General features: G+C 44.8%; 1 protein-coding gene across 1 annotated transcript; it reads right to left on the bottom strand.

Annotated features, from left to right (window-relative positions):
* Positions 1-582: 582 nt before the first annotated feature.
* CCKAR (cholecystokinin A receptor) lies at positions 583-15,584 on the bottom strand. The gene is made up of 5 exons (XM_006899263.1): positions 15,293-15,584; positions 14,364-14,615; positions 7,340-7,601; positions 3,573-3,700; positions 583-1,110 (listed from the first exon to the last, which is right to left on the bottom strand). Exons 1-5 carry the CDS (start codon positions 15,462-15,464, stop codon positions 584-586), a joined length of 1,341 nt encoding a protein of 446 aa, XP_006899325.1. The 5' UTR covers positions 15,465-15,584; the 3' UTR covers position 583.
* Positions 15,585-16,681: the final 1,097 nt, after the last annotated feature.

The following is a 16,681-nucleotide window of genomic DNA, read 5'->3' as shown; positions in this document are numbered from 1 at the left end:
TGCTATCTTAGTGTGGAAGATGGCTGGAAGTGGGTTCACTTCCGGTTCCCTGTCTGCGGCCATAGTGAGATGAGAGGCTACATTATGGACATGAAAACATGATGGACTTTGTCCAGAGGCAGAGCGGCCTTCTCACTGCTACGCACACAGAAGAAGCAGGACATAGACGGGCACCTCTGTGGTGAAGGAGCACTCATGTTATGTGCTGGAACCCTCTGAGAACTCAGTGCGGTTCCCTTCTCTATTTTGAACATGAGTTTGGCAGTTAATTGTTACAGCATAAGCCCTGCTGGGCACTTGCTACTGACTTGCTTGGGTTCTTTTGCTTGGTGAATGCTATTCAAAGTTGACTTCCTCGAACTGCCTGGAAACCAAGGCCTGGGCCTGCCACAGAAGGTCTCTAGACTCCTGGTACCCACAGGATGGATGAAAAGCACATGAATGGCTCCCACTGGGAATGGAACCTTCCTTCTTCTCCTTTGCTTCTTCCCTCTGTCCCACGCCCTCCTGCTTTTTTCTCCTACCTTCCACTTCTTCCTCCCCTGGGCCCCCATCTCCTGCGCAGTGGAGGCCCCCCTGGAGCTCATGGGGGCGGGGCAGAGGTACTCATGTGGCTGTAGGAGTACCTGGTCAGAGAGGCCCCCGTGGTCCGGCCTTCCTCCTCCTCGCCCCCCTCCCCTCTGGCTCCCGCAGGGCTGGGGCTGGGGCAGCAGGGGAAGGTGGCCATGAAGCCCAGACGGAAGCGCTTGTTCATGAAGCAGTAGATGATGGGGTTCACGCAGGAGGAGGTGTAGGAGAGCAGGAGGATGAAGGAAATGGGGGTCCCCGAGAGGCGGCGCTCGGCCGAAGCCGTGTCGTAGGCCCGCCAGGCGTTGGCGCTGAAGATGGGCATCCAGCACAGGAAGAAGAGGACCACGATGACGATGAGCATGCGGATCACTCGCTTCTTGGCCATCAGGTTGGCGGCCGAGCTGCTGCTCCGGATGCGGCCGATCCTGCCGCTGCTGCGGGCGGACAGCTGCTGGAGCTCCAGCCTTCTGGGGTGTCTGGGCTTCTGCAGGTAGCACCCATCGCTGTCCTCGAATCTGCAGCTGCTGCTGAGCTTTCGTTCTGGGGGGACAAGTGACATCACTTACTGGGGGCTGGGTCACTTCAGAGGAAAGGCATGGGGTCCCCACCCTATCCATCAAGGAGACCAGACTGGACCTTCGGTGATCTGAGATAGTATTCATCTCTGCTGGTCAGCTCCTCCAAATGCAGAGAAGCCGCTCCTCTTGTGACCACATTCTTCCTGTTGCCTGATCCTCCAGCCCGTCTCCTGACATAGAGATTCGGGGCTTGCCTGCCCCACAATTTTGAACCAACCCTTTGAAACAGATCAATCAACATCTCTCCATTTCATACGTTCTGTTTCTCTATAGGACCCCAAGACAGCTGTGTTATTGTTATGTACCATCAAGTAGGCATTGACTCATAGGCGATCCTCCAGCGAGTTTTTGGAGGAGATTGTCTGTCTTTCTCCCATGTAGCAGCTGGTGGATTCAAACCGTGTGCTTTTGAGTTGACAACACAACTCCTTACCATTAAGCCACAGCTACAAGCCAACTGTTTGATGGCTGTGTATAGCTGATGGCCAGCTACTGAAGGCTATTGTACTGACGTAGCATTTCATGGTGGCTCAAGACATTTCATATTGTTATACTAATACATTTGCTTTTTATGCTTCACCATGTTATTGTTGTTGTTATGTACCTTCAAGTCAGAGCTGAACCATAGCTGACCCTCCAGTGGGTTCTCAGAGACAGTTAATTGCATGGGAGGAGATTGCTCCCATGAAGCAGCTGGTAGCCTCCAACTGCATGACCTCAGGATTGCAGTGCAGCTTCTTACCACTAGGCCACCAGAGCAGCACCATCACAAAAAAGCAGAGAGCTATTAACAATGAAAAGAAAATATCCATCTATGTATCTTTCAAGGATCATAAGGCACTAAAGAATGGATATGTATGACCTTTGTTTCTTCCTCTGCTTCTTTTCCACCTCTCACAAGTTGAAAATTCACTTCTTTCTTTCTAAGGCCCTCACTCACTCACTGTTGTAGGAGTTGGTTCTGACTCACAGATACCCTCTTCAGGATCCCAAGACTGTAAATCGTGTTGAGAGAAGATTGCTACCTTTTTTCTTCCATAGAGCAGTTGGCACATTCGAACCATCAGAGAGGCAATCTATTGGTTAGTAGCACAACACCCTATGGACTGGGATACTGGAGCTTCCTGGAAAGCTTCATGTTGTTGTTAGCTGCCATTAAGTCATGTATGGCTCATAAATGATCCTATGGACAACAGACTGAAACTCTCTCCCCTCCTGAGCCCTCCCCCTCATTTCTGACAAGCTTGACCCATTGCAGCAATCACTGTGTCAACCCATCTGGTGGAGGGTCTTCCTCTCTCCAAAAGATAAGCCTTTAGACGACCTTTGTGGTGGAGAACTTGGATAATTGCAACAATGACAACAATAAAAGAGCAGCTACAGCAGAAAGAGTTTTAGCTGATCCAAACCACAGGGTTTTCAACTACTTCACACGCATGTGAAAGTCAGACAATGAAAAGGAAGACTTAAGAAGAATGGGAGCCTTTGAATTGTTGGAGAAGAAGGAATGTGGTGGAATGGATGGCTGAAAGAATAAAAAAAAAAAAAAAAGAGCAGCCTGAATGCATCTTAGAAACAAAGATGGTACGATCTCCACTGGCATACTCTGGGCATGTTAGCAGGAGGGGCCAGTCTCTGAAGAAAGATATCCTGCTTGGTAAAGAAGAGGGTCACTGGAGGTAAAAAAGACCTTCAACCAGGGGGACTGACATGTTGTCTGCCACAGTGGGCGTTGGTACAGCAGAAGCCGTGAGGAAGGTGCGGGATCAGGCAGGGCATCTTTTTGTTTTATAAAAGATCACTGTGAGTAGAAGCCGACTTGATGGCACCTAACAACCACAAGGGAACTGAACAGTGGCATAGAATGCAAGAGGAAGAGTGTTAGTGAACAGTGCATGACCACAAATGGGGAAGGAGCGGGGCTTTCTAACAACCAGAGGATGAGAGAGCATGGCAGACAGGATGGGGAAAAGGAAATACAATTTCAAGCTGAATTATAAATAAACTGGGATATAAATAAAATCTCCCTTTTAATTTTATGTCTTTGGAGAGACACAAGTAAAACCCAGAATCTCAATTAGCTTTGATTGTTGAAGCGTGTGGATTTGAAAGCAACATTACAGAAAGCTTGGGACACATGTGCCCTCCGCTTAGAATTGAGTTTTATGTGTATTATCTCGTTTTATTCCACTTAACACTCCTTTGAGAGCAATTATTTTCCCATTTTGCAGATGAGGAAATAGAGACATTGGGTCTCACGACTGTACCTTAGGCAACAACACAGTCTCAAAAGAGTATTTTGTTTTTTTTTAAAAAAATCTCCAGTGTACTCTATCTATATACACTATGTGGGTATATGTATTTAAGTTCTAGAAAACCATTTTGTGATCTTTTGGCACAAGTGTATGCTTGGAAGATAATTACCTTTAGCAGATTTCTTCTGGCTAGCATCAAATTTTATCCCTTGGTAGAGTTCCAAAGAGATTAATCCATATGCCACCATCATTACAATTCCAGGAATGAGAAAAAGGATGAGTAACAGGAATGTGTGCCTAAAAAAACGTAGAGAAATTCAGTAATGGCATCATTGTAACTTTATGTGGGGGAAAAAAGGGAAAGTCATTGGTGTATAGTGGGAACCGACTCATAGCTGACGCTCTGTTGGGTTTCTGAGGCAGTAAAGTGCAGAAGAGATTGGCTGTTGGAGACATTGGTGGATTCCTGTTCGAGAGGTTTTGTAAATAATCCTTAAAGGCTACGCCACTGGAGCAGGATTCATCATTACCTGATCTCAGAAAACACACTGTTTACTACTTATTTAGTTATTTTGAAAATTCCAAGTCTGGTGGGTCAGTATCTAGGGTTTGTTTCTTTTTCTCAGATAAGGTTTTATGTACATGGTTATTGAGTCTGAAACAGTACAATGTTGTTGTTGTTGTTGTTAAGTGCTGTTGATTAGATTATAACTCATAGCGACCCTATGTACAGTCACTCTGAATCCTGTGCTATCCTGGGCCAGTCTCACTGTTTATGACACACCTATCCTCATTACCCCAGTTTCTGTGTCACTCCATTTCACCCAGGATCTTTCTCTCCTGTGCTATTCTTCCATCCTTCCACTAACAACAATGAACTAATTGGTAAAAAATTGGTGGTTATAGTTCTGTGCCCGAAACAAGTCTACATCTTAATAGTAACAAGAGCTTACATTCACTGAGGACTACATGACCATACAGCTGCGTAAACATTTTCTCTATAGTACTTCGTTTAATTCTCATAAATAGCTTCAGTAGGCACTATTATCACACCACCTGCTTTAAAGATGAGGAGAACCGAGAGGCAAAGAGTTTCAATAACTGATACAAAGTCACACAGCTAGCAGGCAGCCGAGATAGAAGTCCAGCCCAAGTGGTTTGATTCTAGAACGTACCATCTGTCAGCTTCAGAGTAATCAAATGCTCAGGTAGAAGTGATGGAAAACTTCTTTGGTTTTATAAAATATTGCATTATTACTGTTTCTGACACATGAACAGTGTAAAAGTCCTCCCAGCTTCCATTCCCCGTGACCCTGGGAAGCTGGCTCAGTGGCACACGCATTCTATTGTACTCGGAGGACTGAGCTATGCTCTCTCTAAACATGCGGAGTCCTGAAGAATTGCAGGCTCCTCCTTCCCGTGTCTGGCCCCTAAATCACATCTGGCATGTGTAAGGGTGCACGATGAGGCCATAAAATTGTCAGAGGCGTACGGTGGCTGGGCCATTTCTCATTTCAATTGGACATGTTTTGATAAGATTGCTTTTCAAGCTGGGGAAATGTCTCTCTCGTATGCAGTCTCATTCATTGTGTGTGTGTGTGTGTGTGTTTCTTGGTTGAAATGTAAGGAGCATAGAAAGCAGAGATTATCAGAGTCTGGGGCCATTTCTAAGTCTAACTCTCCTCTTCTAAAAAAAAAATAATAATCCTTGGAATTAATAAACATGATCCACTGCACTGGTGTAGCCATTTTTAGATACTTCATGACATTTTCATATACTTGTTCTCCTTTGAAATGTAGAGCCACCCAATGCGGTACGTTAAAATGCCACATAAAAAAAATGCCACATCATTAATTTCTTTTCTAGAAAAAGACCCTGATGCTCAGAGAGGTTGTGAGCTTGTGCAAAGCCCTCCAGCTAGCTAGTGAGCAAAATCATGGTTATCAGATGTACCGTTTTATAGCTGCTAAAGTTTTCTAGTTTAGCTTATATCTGAAGCTTCCTTGGCTTCTGTGACTCCAAACACATCAGCTGCTGATAGTTTCTTATGCTGTGACCAGTGTCTCTTAAGTTTAGTGGTAATATTGTTATGCATCAAAGAGTTGGACAATGACTAAAGAGGATAGAAGGAGAATTGATGCCTTTGAGCTGTGGTGCTGGAGAAGAGTATTGAGGATAGCATGGACTGCTAGGAAAACAAACAGATTCATCCTGGAAAGGGTTAAACTGGGTGGCTCCTTGGAGGCAAGGATTCTGAGGCTCTGTCTGACATAATTTGGACATGTTGTAAGGAGACACCGGTCCTTGGAGAAGGACATCATGCTTGGGAGGGTGGAGGGACAGCGTAGGAGGGGAAGGCCCTGTATGAGGTGGATTGATTCAGTGACTGGGGTAATCAGGGTGGGTGTGTCAGAAACAGTACCAATTGGCACAGGACAGAGTAGAGTTTAGGGCTGTTTTGTACATAGGGTCACTATGTGTCGTGACTCGACGGCACATAACAACAACAACAACAACAACAACAACAAAGTTTTCTAAGCAAATATCATAGCTGCAGCTCTAAGTAAAAATCAGAGTGTTTGGGGTTCATCTCTGCTCTCTTGTCAATTCTCCAGGAAAACTCTGTCTAATATAACAAGTCTAGATATGCCCCATTGCACCAAGTAGGAGCACACAACACAATGGGTAATGAGATGTATGAGCTTGGACAACTTATTTAAATTCTTCATGTCTCATTTTCCTCATCTGTACCCTGCAGCTAATGGTATGTGGGTGGTGCAATCAATGAATAAGTTCAGTTGTCATCTGAAAGGTTGGAGGTTCAAGTCCACCTAGGGGCACTTTGGAAAAAAATATCAAGCATCGGAGACCCTATGGAGCACAGTTCTACCTGGACACAATGGCGGCAGAGAAAATGCAATAGCAGACAGTTCTTAGCCTATAGCGTTGGGCGAGTGTGGAAGGAGTGAATGCAAATAGTGCTTTTAGAACAGAGCTCTTTGAATGTTTGTTATCACCGTCATTCTAGAAAGAGGCTACATTGCTTCCTCCTCAACAAGTCTCCTAGAAACTTCAAACCACCCTGGGGAACATAGTTCAGATTTTTCTCATGCTGCAGGCCCGCCCCTGTTGTGTGGATTCCAATTCACAGTGACCCTACCGGACGAGATAGTACTGACACCACAGGGATTCCAGGATTGTTACTCTTTCCTGAAACAGATTGCCACATCTTTATTCCGAGAAGCTGCTGCTGGCGTTGACTGCCAATGCTGCAGACTGATATCCAACTGTACATACGGGAGGGCGCGCTGGTGGCCTAGCGGTCAGCAGCTGCATTGCCAACTCAAAGGCCTGCACGCAGCTCAAATCCACCAGCAGCTCCATGGGAGGAAGAAAGGCAGGCCCTTCCTGTGCCATCTACAGCCTCTGAAAACCCGCCGGAGGGTCGGCTATGAGTCCGTCCCCACAGGATGGCACTTGACGACAACATACGTGAAAGGCACTCTGGTTCAAACACTTGGTTGCTCACCTCAGGGTTAGCAGTTGAAATCCATCAGCCACTCTTTGGGAGAAAGATGGGCAGTCTTCTCCCATAAGTATTTTCAGCCTCAGAAAACCAATGAAGGATTGCTGAGTCAAAACTAACTTGAAGGCAGTGAGTGTACTTATACTCCCTCAGTGCCAGAAACTCAATTCCAACTTGTGTCTGACCATCTATCTGGTGGGCTTCCAAAACTGTCAGTTGTGTGGAGGAAATGGTTGATCTTTCTCCCTAGGAGGAGCTGTTGGATTTGAATTGCCAGAGAAGCTCAGCGTTGGGTTAAGAGCTTGACTCTGAACTAGGCTACTAGTGCATCTCTCTCTCTCTTACACGCCTCTCCCACACCCCACCTTAAACAGAACACTACCCCCAACAATCCACACTGCAGGCTTACCAGGACTGCTGCATAACATCACTGGGTAGCAGAAAGCGGCACATATTGGCCGTCTGGTTGTTGTTTTTGGTAAAAGGGACCAGGTTGCTATAAATCGGGTACGGAGTCATGATGGTAAAGGACAGGCACCAGGTAGCAGCAATCACCTTCAAGGCATGGGACTTGGTCTGCCAGACCCGGGACTGCAAGGGTTTGCAAATCGCACCGTATCTCTCCAGTGATATGGCCACCAGGTTAAAGGTGGACACGCTCACAGAGGTGCCTGGGAAAGGAACAAACAAGTCGGTTATGCCGCCTCTGAAATGCAACGTTTGTTTGCACACCAGCTTAGCCTATCTGATCTGCGCAGGTTTGGTATCAAAGGAAAACTCTCAGAAGGTAAAGAAACACCGTGTATGGATATTATTAAAAAAAAAAAATTCTTCTCAGCGGTGGTCCAAAATGGATAGATATAAAGGCAGTTAAAGCAATGCCTTTGCAAATCGATCTCATGGCCAATTTTCAGATACGTTTATTGAGCTTTATTTATGACCTGACTCCTGCTTACACAGAAGATGCTCATTAATTAGTCACCAAGGGGATGAAATCTAGTCCAATCCTGCAGAAGAGGTTTCGGGAAACCTGGGGCGAAACTGTCACTTTGAGCCCAATCTGCATAGCCAGGTTGACATTGCAAACCACGTATTGTAAAGGATTCTGTCATCTCCAAAGGTCACCGGGAAAGGAGCTGTAGGCATTGTCTCTCTGAAAATTGCTAGTACAGATTGTTATTAAGAGTGAAAAATGGCAAAATTCCAGAATGTAGATGTCTGCGTGTTTGTTTTTAAAAATGGATGTGTGGTGAAAAGATACGAAGCAAGAACAGTCCATATGTTCAGGAAAGTTTCTCTTGCTGAACCGGGGGATGAGGGACTTTCTTCTCATTCTTTCTGCCTTTCTATGATTTGATAGAGTGAGCGTGGGTCACTGATATTGTGGGGGAAACTAGAAAGAAAATCCATGTTAAGAAATTTACTGAAATCTGCTCAATTTTGTATCATGTGCTTAATTATGATAATGTTTTATCACCTTAAAATGCCCTTTGAATCTTCAGTTATGAATTCTGTTCGTTCTCCTGATTACCTCTTAGCATATTTTTTGAACCTTGGGGTTAATCTCAATAAGAGGTTCAAAGAACGCTGAGTGCTGTTACACATAAGGTTGCTGTGAATTGGAGCTAACTCGAGGGCACCTTACATTAACAACAGATGAATCTGAGAGTAGAAGCTCTTGATCTGAGGTTCTAAATTCCCACTATGTGTGGAATATAAATAAATCTTCTAAAACTATGAGCTGATTTTTTCCTCCTTTGGGGAGGGGTGTCTCCACACGTTTAAAAAAATATTTTAAATGGGTCTGGGACTCTAAAACCATTCGACAAAATGAAGTAGATTTTGGGGCAGGATTCTTTACATTTTCCTGGACTTTAAGGAGTCATTGACACGTAGGTTAGACAGCATAGCCCCAAATTCTTCAACAGCCAAGTCTGTGCAATGGACTCACTCTATGTATAAAACCCTATTAGGTAAGCACACTTTTCTTGTTGTTTGGGGCTTTGGTCACATGCTAACAATTTTTTAAATTTTAGCTGTTAGTTCTAACACTGAGGAGACCACAAAATTGAGAGAAGAATTGAAATTGTTAGAATTAAATCCATTGAAATCTCTATTGCATTGCAAATCCTTTCAGAACTATCTTGCTTTTCTTGGCCATTTAAACGCATTTTTAGCTAGGCTGCGACTCACGTAACACAAATTAACCATTTCAAAATTAATAAGCTCCTGGCACTTAACCCCTTTACAATCCTGCTCAACCACATAGCACATGATTTAAATCGCCATTCAAATATGTCCTGGTTACAGTTCTTCAATAATAATAATATTAACACACAGTATGTACAGAAGGGCCTTGAAAGCAGAAGGTGCTGTGTGCGGCTAATTATTTAACTACCGGGTTGTGTGACGATGATTCTTTTCATGTGCAATTCATTTTCTCTCTTCAGAGTATGAGGACACAAATTGACACGTTCTGGTTATTTGTCAGTGGTCCGCAGGTCAGTAATTCATCACCATTTTGTCAGTGCCAGCTCTAGCTCCCACGACAGGGAGAAATAAAGCTTTCTGGTCCCAGAAACCTGCCCTTATCCACATCAGCTCTGCATTTTTTTGTAAGGCTTGGGTCAGATTAAAAAAAAACCAAAACAATAAAACACCACAAAACCAAATCTCTCTTCATTTTCCACCTCTCCAGCGTTTAACTAATTCTCAGAATGGGCAAGGGACAAGACAATTTGATGGAAAGAGGGGACCAAGAAACAAGTTTCTGTTCAGCCTCAAGGGAACCACAGCAGTGGGTAAACCACGGTGGTGTGTTTTCCACTGTGGAGACTGATCTGAGTTCAGATCCCAGCTCAGTAACTTACCAATTACATGTCCTTAGGTAACTTTCTCACTGTGCTGTCTCTCTGTTCCTTTCTCAAGGAGATGGGAAAATGAACTGCATTTATTTCATAGGGCAGCATATTATTCTTTTTGTTTTTAGATGCTGTTTACACAGGAACCAGTTCTAACTCACAGCGATCCCCTGTGCAGTAGTCTTGACCCACACCAGGGGAATTGAAATGGCTTCATGTGTATGTACAACTTGGAAAATGAATAGGGACGGTGGAGGAAGAATGAATGCCTTTGAATTGTGGTGTTGGAGAAGTATATTGAATATTCCATGGACTGTCAAGAGAATAGACAAATCTGTCTCAGTTAAAGTGAAGTCAGAGTGCTACTTAGAAGCAAGGCTGGTAAGACTTCTTAGTACATGTTTCAGGTATCTTATCAGGAAGGACAAGTTCCTGGAGAAGGATATCATGCTTGAAAAAGTAGAGGATGATTTAAAGAGAAGTGGGCTGACACACTGCCTGCCAGCACGGCAGCAATGTCAGGGTTTCATTCTGTTTATGGTTATTGTGAGTCGTTGCTGACTCTTTGTTACCTAAGATCTAACATGTGCATGACAGAATGAAGCTCTTGGACTCTGTGTCATCCTTATAAACCATGCTGTGTTTGAGCCTACCATGGTAAACACTATGCCAATCTTAGTTATCTAGTGTTCCATAACAAATACCACACGTAAATCGCTTTAACAAATTGAAATTAATTAACTCACATTTGAAGAGGCTAAAGGTCGAATTTTAAGGTGCCAGTTCTAGGGTTAGGCTTTTTTTCTAGATTGGATTTGAGGGAAGGTCCTTTTCTCCTCTTTAACATCTGTGGATCCAAGTGTCACTTAGAGAATGACATTTATCTCAGCATTAATCTTCCCCTGGCCTCCTAGGTGGTCCTCAAAGAATGCACTCTACTCCAGGTTCTTCTTTCTTGATACCACTGAGGTTCTTCTCTGTGTATTCACTTTTCTTTCCTTTTAACTTTGTAAGCTAAAAGATGATGCAGGCCACACGTAGGAAAAGGAAATTCCCCTGACAGATCAGAGCTATGAAAGTGTGCTGCATCTCACATTCATCCCCCTACAACTGATTGGCTGATCACATTGGACCACATTGTAGGGATTATATCACTTTATCACTGCTTCACTGTTATTTGTTGTGAGATGCTTTTGGGTCAACTATGACTCACAGTGACCCTATTAACTACAGATCTGAACCCTGCCCTAACCTGTGTTAAGCCACTGAGAATTATGATCCAGCCAAGAGTATACACATATTTCTTGAGGGACATAGTTAAATCATTTCCTCTTTTGGCATTCAAAAATGTATGTCATTGTCATATGAAAAACATTTTGATACAATCAAAATGAAAAATACTCCTTGATACAATCTAAAAAAACCCCTTAAATACAAATTTAATGATCTGGAATATAAGTTATCTGCTTCCAAATTACAATGGTGAATAGGTTCAAAGCAGACATTTTAATTACAAATGGGGGGACTTGGAGAGAAATAAGGGGTGGTGGGCACTACACAAGTTAAAAACCCAGAACAATCGACATGAATGCTCAGGACTTGAAAAGAATTCTGTTTTCTGAGACCATTTAGGTAGTGATCCTGCCCTCTCAGTGCTGGGTGTTGACTGTGCTCTCTGGTGGAGGATCTTTGTGAAGTGTTCTAGGCAGGCTATTTATGGCCCTGGACTTGAGCTTCACTTTCCAGGCCCACTGTGATGGTAACCCTGCACCCCTCAGTTGAGAGGCCTCATTCTTCTAGCACAACTGAAGGGCATTCCTATCTCCTTGACTCCACCAAGCCTTGTTCTTCTGCCCCCTTGGACACTGCAGATGTACCCCCTCAGCTTTGGACAGTGGACCAGCCTCATAACTCTGGCTCTTGTAAATAGTAACACCATACTCCGGACCTGAGTTAGTGACAATCTGACTCTTTAAAGCCTAGGAGGCTATGACCCCACCCTTTGAGACCCCATGGATCATAGTCTTTGAAATTGAGGAAGCTTTGTTTTCCATGTCCCTTGCTTTCTAGTTCACTGGCATCTTGACCCATTGGTGAGTCAGGTTTCTTGGGCTGGCTAGGGTTCTGCCTTGCTTAGGAAAGTTTAAAAATCACTTTAGCTCTTCCGGTAAGTGCTCAAGGGGACCCTATGTTCAGCTCTCTTAAACTATAGGTCAATAAACCTGGCTCCAAAGTGTCCAGAGGAGCTTCAGCTTCTCAGGAGACTTCTAACCCAAAGCCACGGAGAGTTTGGTCTTTATGGGTAGGTTCCCATACCATCTTTGCCTGGTTTTGCCACTGTCATTTCTCTGTGGCTGCCTCTCACCATCTTTACTATCTTTGGTGTTCTAGCTCTCTTTACTCCCTTCAAAGTCCACGAAAAATAGAGTGTGATGTCCATAACTCCATCAACAGTTTTCTCAGAGTAATCTATTGTTGTTGGCAGGTGCTATTGAGTCACCTCCTACTCACAGTGACCCTCTGAAGAGTGGGTCTGAACCGTGCCGGGTCCTGTGCCATCCTTATCATCTAGGATATCCTCCAGCCTACTGTTGCTGTCACTGTGTCAAATACTTCACTGACGCCTTTCCCCTCTTTCTCTGACTTTCCGTTTTTCTCAGGATGATTTCTTTTTCCAAGGACTAGTCCCTCCTAAAAACATGCCCAAGGCATGTGAGATGTAGTGTCACCATCGATCTCTAAGGCGCAACCTGGTTGCACTTTCTTCAAGACGTATTTGCACGTTCTTTTGGCAATCTAGGCTTTTAACACTAACCATCTTAAGACACTGCCCTGATCATCACCAAATTCCACAACAGCTTCGACTGTTTAGATCTCTGGTCTCTGTCACGGTTTCACAGGCAGACAACGTCTTACTCTTCTTTGGTACCAAATTCTGCCCTAGGTATCTAGTGCTGTTATAACAGAAATACTGCGAATGGATGGTGTTGACAAACAGAAACACATAATTCACTGTTCATTGTTGTTAATGTTGTTTTGTGCTATAAAACCCTGTCCTATCCTGACCTCACATCTGTGGGCCTGACATCACTTGTCTTGACGGTAATCTTTCTTTGAGTCCAGAATCTGGGCCTAAATCTGAGTCTGGGCTTCAAAAACTTCCAGCTTTTCTTTCTTCAGATAAATGAAGTCTTACTATTTCATCTCACTTTTCTCTTCCTCAGCCTCCTGTGAGATAAGAGATGAAACTCTCCACATCCCACCTTAATCCCCCTTAAAGCTGCTGATTGGCTGATAATATCAGAGCTCATTATGGAGGATGATTTCATCATTATATTTTTGCCAAACCACCGAGGATCAAGACTCAGCCCAGTTGACATACATATGCTTTTGAGGGACATTGACCAATTCATGAAAAGTGGTAGAGAATAAAATGAGATTAAGAGGATAAAAACTTGAGTATGGTGCATCAATTGTATGAAATTATATTCACTTTTGTGACTTTTATAATTGTCACCTGTGGATGAGTACAGGCAGAGAGGCGTATATCTCAGGCACTCAGGATCTGTTTAGTGACTCCATAGCACTGGAAGCAAATTGAACTCCTCCTCTCCCTCTGCCTGAGACAGGTAAACCCCTCGAAAAAACACTTTGGAAAGTCATTTCTGAGAAGAAAACCCAAAGCTGTGATTAAACTCGTTTTCAAATAACCCTTGTCCGTAGGAAAACATTAGTAACAGAAGATCTACCATCCCACTGCCCAGAAGCCATGACTTGGGAAAAGATGAGGACACACAGCCAATGAAGGGATCCCAGAATTCACGCTGTTTGATGTCGCTTTTAGTTCCTCTTCAGACAGGAGACAAGCAAAATGAAATTCTTCTTCTGTGTTTTTATACCAACTTATCTCATCCTTGAAACGGATTTACTGTTCTAATTGGCGAAACTGTTCACAATCGAAGCTTCACCAACTCAACAGTTTCTCCATTCAGTGACATTTACTGCATTCCTTGGATTAAACAACCACCCTTGCTATTCTTTTCTGTGTCATTCCATCACCATTGCTATAAACTCAGTGAACTCTAAGAAAAAAAAAATTCCCTCTTTCCCCCCCTCCCTACCAACCCTGGCAGCCACTAAGAATCTCTGGTTTCTAGAAATGAACTTATTTCCTGTAAGAAAGCTCAGCTAGCATGGTCCTTTTGCACCTGACTTATTTTGCTCAGCATGGTGATTCCAAGACTCATTCAGGATGTGACATGCAAAGACTGACTTCTGGAAGGCACCTGGAGAGGTGTGAGGATTGTTCTTCTGGAAAGCCAGGACCTAAGTCTCGTACAATGAGGTGGATTAACACAGTGACCGTAACAATGAGCAGAGCTGGTGAAGACGGCATAGAGCTGGGTTCAGATCTCATCTTTACAGGGTCGCTATGAGCTGTACTCCACTCAATGGCACCCAGCAACAATAACAACAACAACAACTCTACCGTGGCTGACAGGGACTTAGGATAGTTGGCAGCTGAGTGGGACCCCAGAGAAGCTCTGGAAACACTCACCAGCTGACACTTACCCATGAAGTAGGTGGTGGTCTTGCAGACAGCACTGCCGAAGATGAAATCCTTGAGGAGGTTGGGGATAAGGTTGAACGGCATGCAGAAGAGACAGAGCATGAGGTCACTGACTGCCAGGGAAAGCAGGAAGATGTTGGTGACAGTCCTCATCCGCTTGTTCCGGATCAGCACTGTGATGACCAGGGTGTTGCCCAGCACGCTAAGCAGGAATATCAAGGAATACAGGAGGATCTGCACCACTGGCTGCCACTCTGCCAAGAGGAAGGGGGACGAGACGGAGGGATGAAGGGTTTCAGGGCATCAGCATTTGGCTGCATCCTACTGGCCTCCCCTCTCAGGAGTGTGCACATCACTGAGCCCAAGTCTGCCTGTCATTTTGCAGGGAAAAAAAAAACCCCAAAACACAAACCCCTGATAAGCACAGAGTGATTCTGTTACTTCTCAAAGATTGGTTTATTAGAGGATCGCTTGGGGGGAGCACTTTTTCTTAGGAACAAAGCTTCTCAAGTGAATAGTGACAGCTCTTGTCCCTAGTTGCCCCACTTTATTTCTCCTTAATCACTTCTTCACGCTGGGTTTCCCCCAAGAAAAGGCTCCTGCTGGACTGTGACAGCACCCTCTCGGTCAAGCCTGTAACTTCCAGCTTTGACACTTATATGTCCTCATTGTTACCCTTCAACTCCCCAACTGTCTTTGTTCCCCCTCAAGTCCTACACACTCACTCCCACTTCTGCCGGAGGAGAAAGAACAATGTGAGTACCTGAGCTTCTTCAGCTCCCCAATCTCTTAGCCAAACTTCACAGGCAACAACTTTACCAGCCTTGTCGTACAATGACTTAGTTCAATTTTCTTTACCAGCTTCATTGTGGCTGAGCCCTCCCTAAGCTTTATTCTTTGCTGAATTAAACCATCAGCCGCTGCCACCTACCTCTGGAAGGAAGGGGCTGATCTACGCAGAAAAGAGTCTCGTTTTCCAGCCCGAGTTCGCAGGGAGGGGTGATGTTGCTTCCGTTCACAAGAAGGCTGTCAACCACATCCATCCTTGCCTGCTGCCGCCCACCAAGTGCTGGCGAGCTACAGAAGGGCGCACTCTCGGTCATTCCTCCAATGGCCTGAGACGCTCCCCAGGGAAGTCTGCTGTGGAGGGGCGGGGAGGGAGTGATTTCCAGGTGTGGGCTTCCACTGCCATCGCTACGGGAACCTCCACTGCCCCACACTCTGTCCAGCTGGCCAAGTATTTGCACTTCTGTCCTGGGAAAGGCAGCTAATGACAAGCCAAGCCCACAGCCACCTTCCAGGCTGGTCCCTCCCATTCCTGGGCCAGTCTTTGGGCCCTGAGCACAGACAGACTGGCTGCAACTTAACCCTTTCCAGTGTGTAGTTGCTTTTATACAGGTGCACATGTGCACACACACACAGAGATATGGACACAGACACATGGATACACACCAGTGCAGACACTAGAGACACATATGTACACACACACATATGCATGCATGGACACACATGGCTATATGAACACATGTGTACACACAGGCACATTCTCATAGGGGTACACATGTACATGTGCACACATGGACATATATAAATACACACTCAGACATGCGCATATGCACACAGTACCTCTCTCTCCTGTGTAGAAAGCAGTCACCATCACGGCCAGATGCAGAATAAAGCCCCAACTGGCTGTGTGAGACAGGAACAATTAACACAGTAACAGATACGATAATGCAGACTGGCAGGACGGAAGGACACCGAAGGGGCAGTGTTTCTCCCTCCTTATATAAAAGCAATTAGTGCCTTTTAGCTCTGGAACCATGCCCAGGAGCATGTGTGGATATAACCGCTGGCTGGTGGTTGCTACCGACCACGGTGCTATTCCTTCAGTCGCCGCCTTTGTTAACCACGGAGCGGGTCACCTCTGGTATAGAGGTTCCTCGCTCTTAGTTGTAAGAAAGTTGGTAAAAATTTTCACTCAGTTATTCTTTTTTGTGTGTGTACTCATTTGAGACGTCTCAGCTGAGGATAATTTTCCAGGCATTTCGCTAGGCTCAGGGGCCCTGTCCTTTCTCCATGACGCAGGGGAGGGGAGGAGGGCCTTGGGAAATATCAGTGAGCGCACAAGCAAAGAGTGAGTAAAAGCATTTCAGATGGAGAAAAGCATTAAGAAGAGAGTCAGGCCGGGAGATAGGATGGAGAGTGTCTTAGATTGCTAGTGCTGCTATAACACATGTATCACAACAGGGGGGCTTTAAAGAACAGAAATTTACGATTTCACAGTTCTAGTGGTTAACATTGAGAAGAATGGAAATCCCAG

This window comes from Elephantulus edwardii, unplaced genomic scaffold, assembly GCF_000299155.1.
Source record: "Elephantulus edwardii isolate Elephantulus edwardi_28Jun2011 unplaced genomic scaffold, EleEdw1.0 scaffold00250, whole genome shotgun sequence".
NCBI lineage: Eukaryota > Metazoa > Chordata > Mammalia > Macroscelidea > Macroscelididae > Elephantulus > Elephantulus edwardii.
The sequence above is the reverse complement of the archived record's forward strand: the minus strand, read 5'-3'. Positions and strand labels throughout refer to the sequence as shown.

Excerpts from the sequence above, each read along its gene's own strand:
- CCKAR (XM_006899263.1), bottom strand. The coding sequence starts at position 15,464 with ATGACCGAGAGTGCGCCCTTCTGTAGCTCGCCAGCACTTGGTGGGCGG. Across the intron at positions 3,701-7,339 it reads GATGTTATGCAGCAGTCCTG|GCACACATTCCTGTTACTCA; the intron begins GTAAGCCTGCAG and ends ACGTTTTTTTAG. Across the intron at positions 1,111-3,572 it reads CCAGAAGAAATCTGCTAAAG|AACGAAAGCTCAGCAGCAGC; the intron begins GTAATTATCTTC and ends TTGTCCCCCCAG.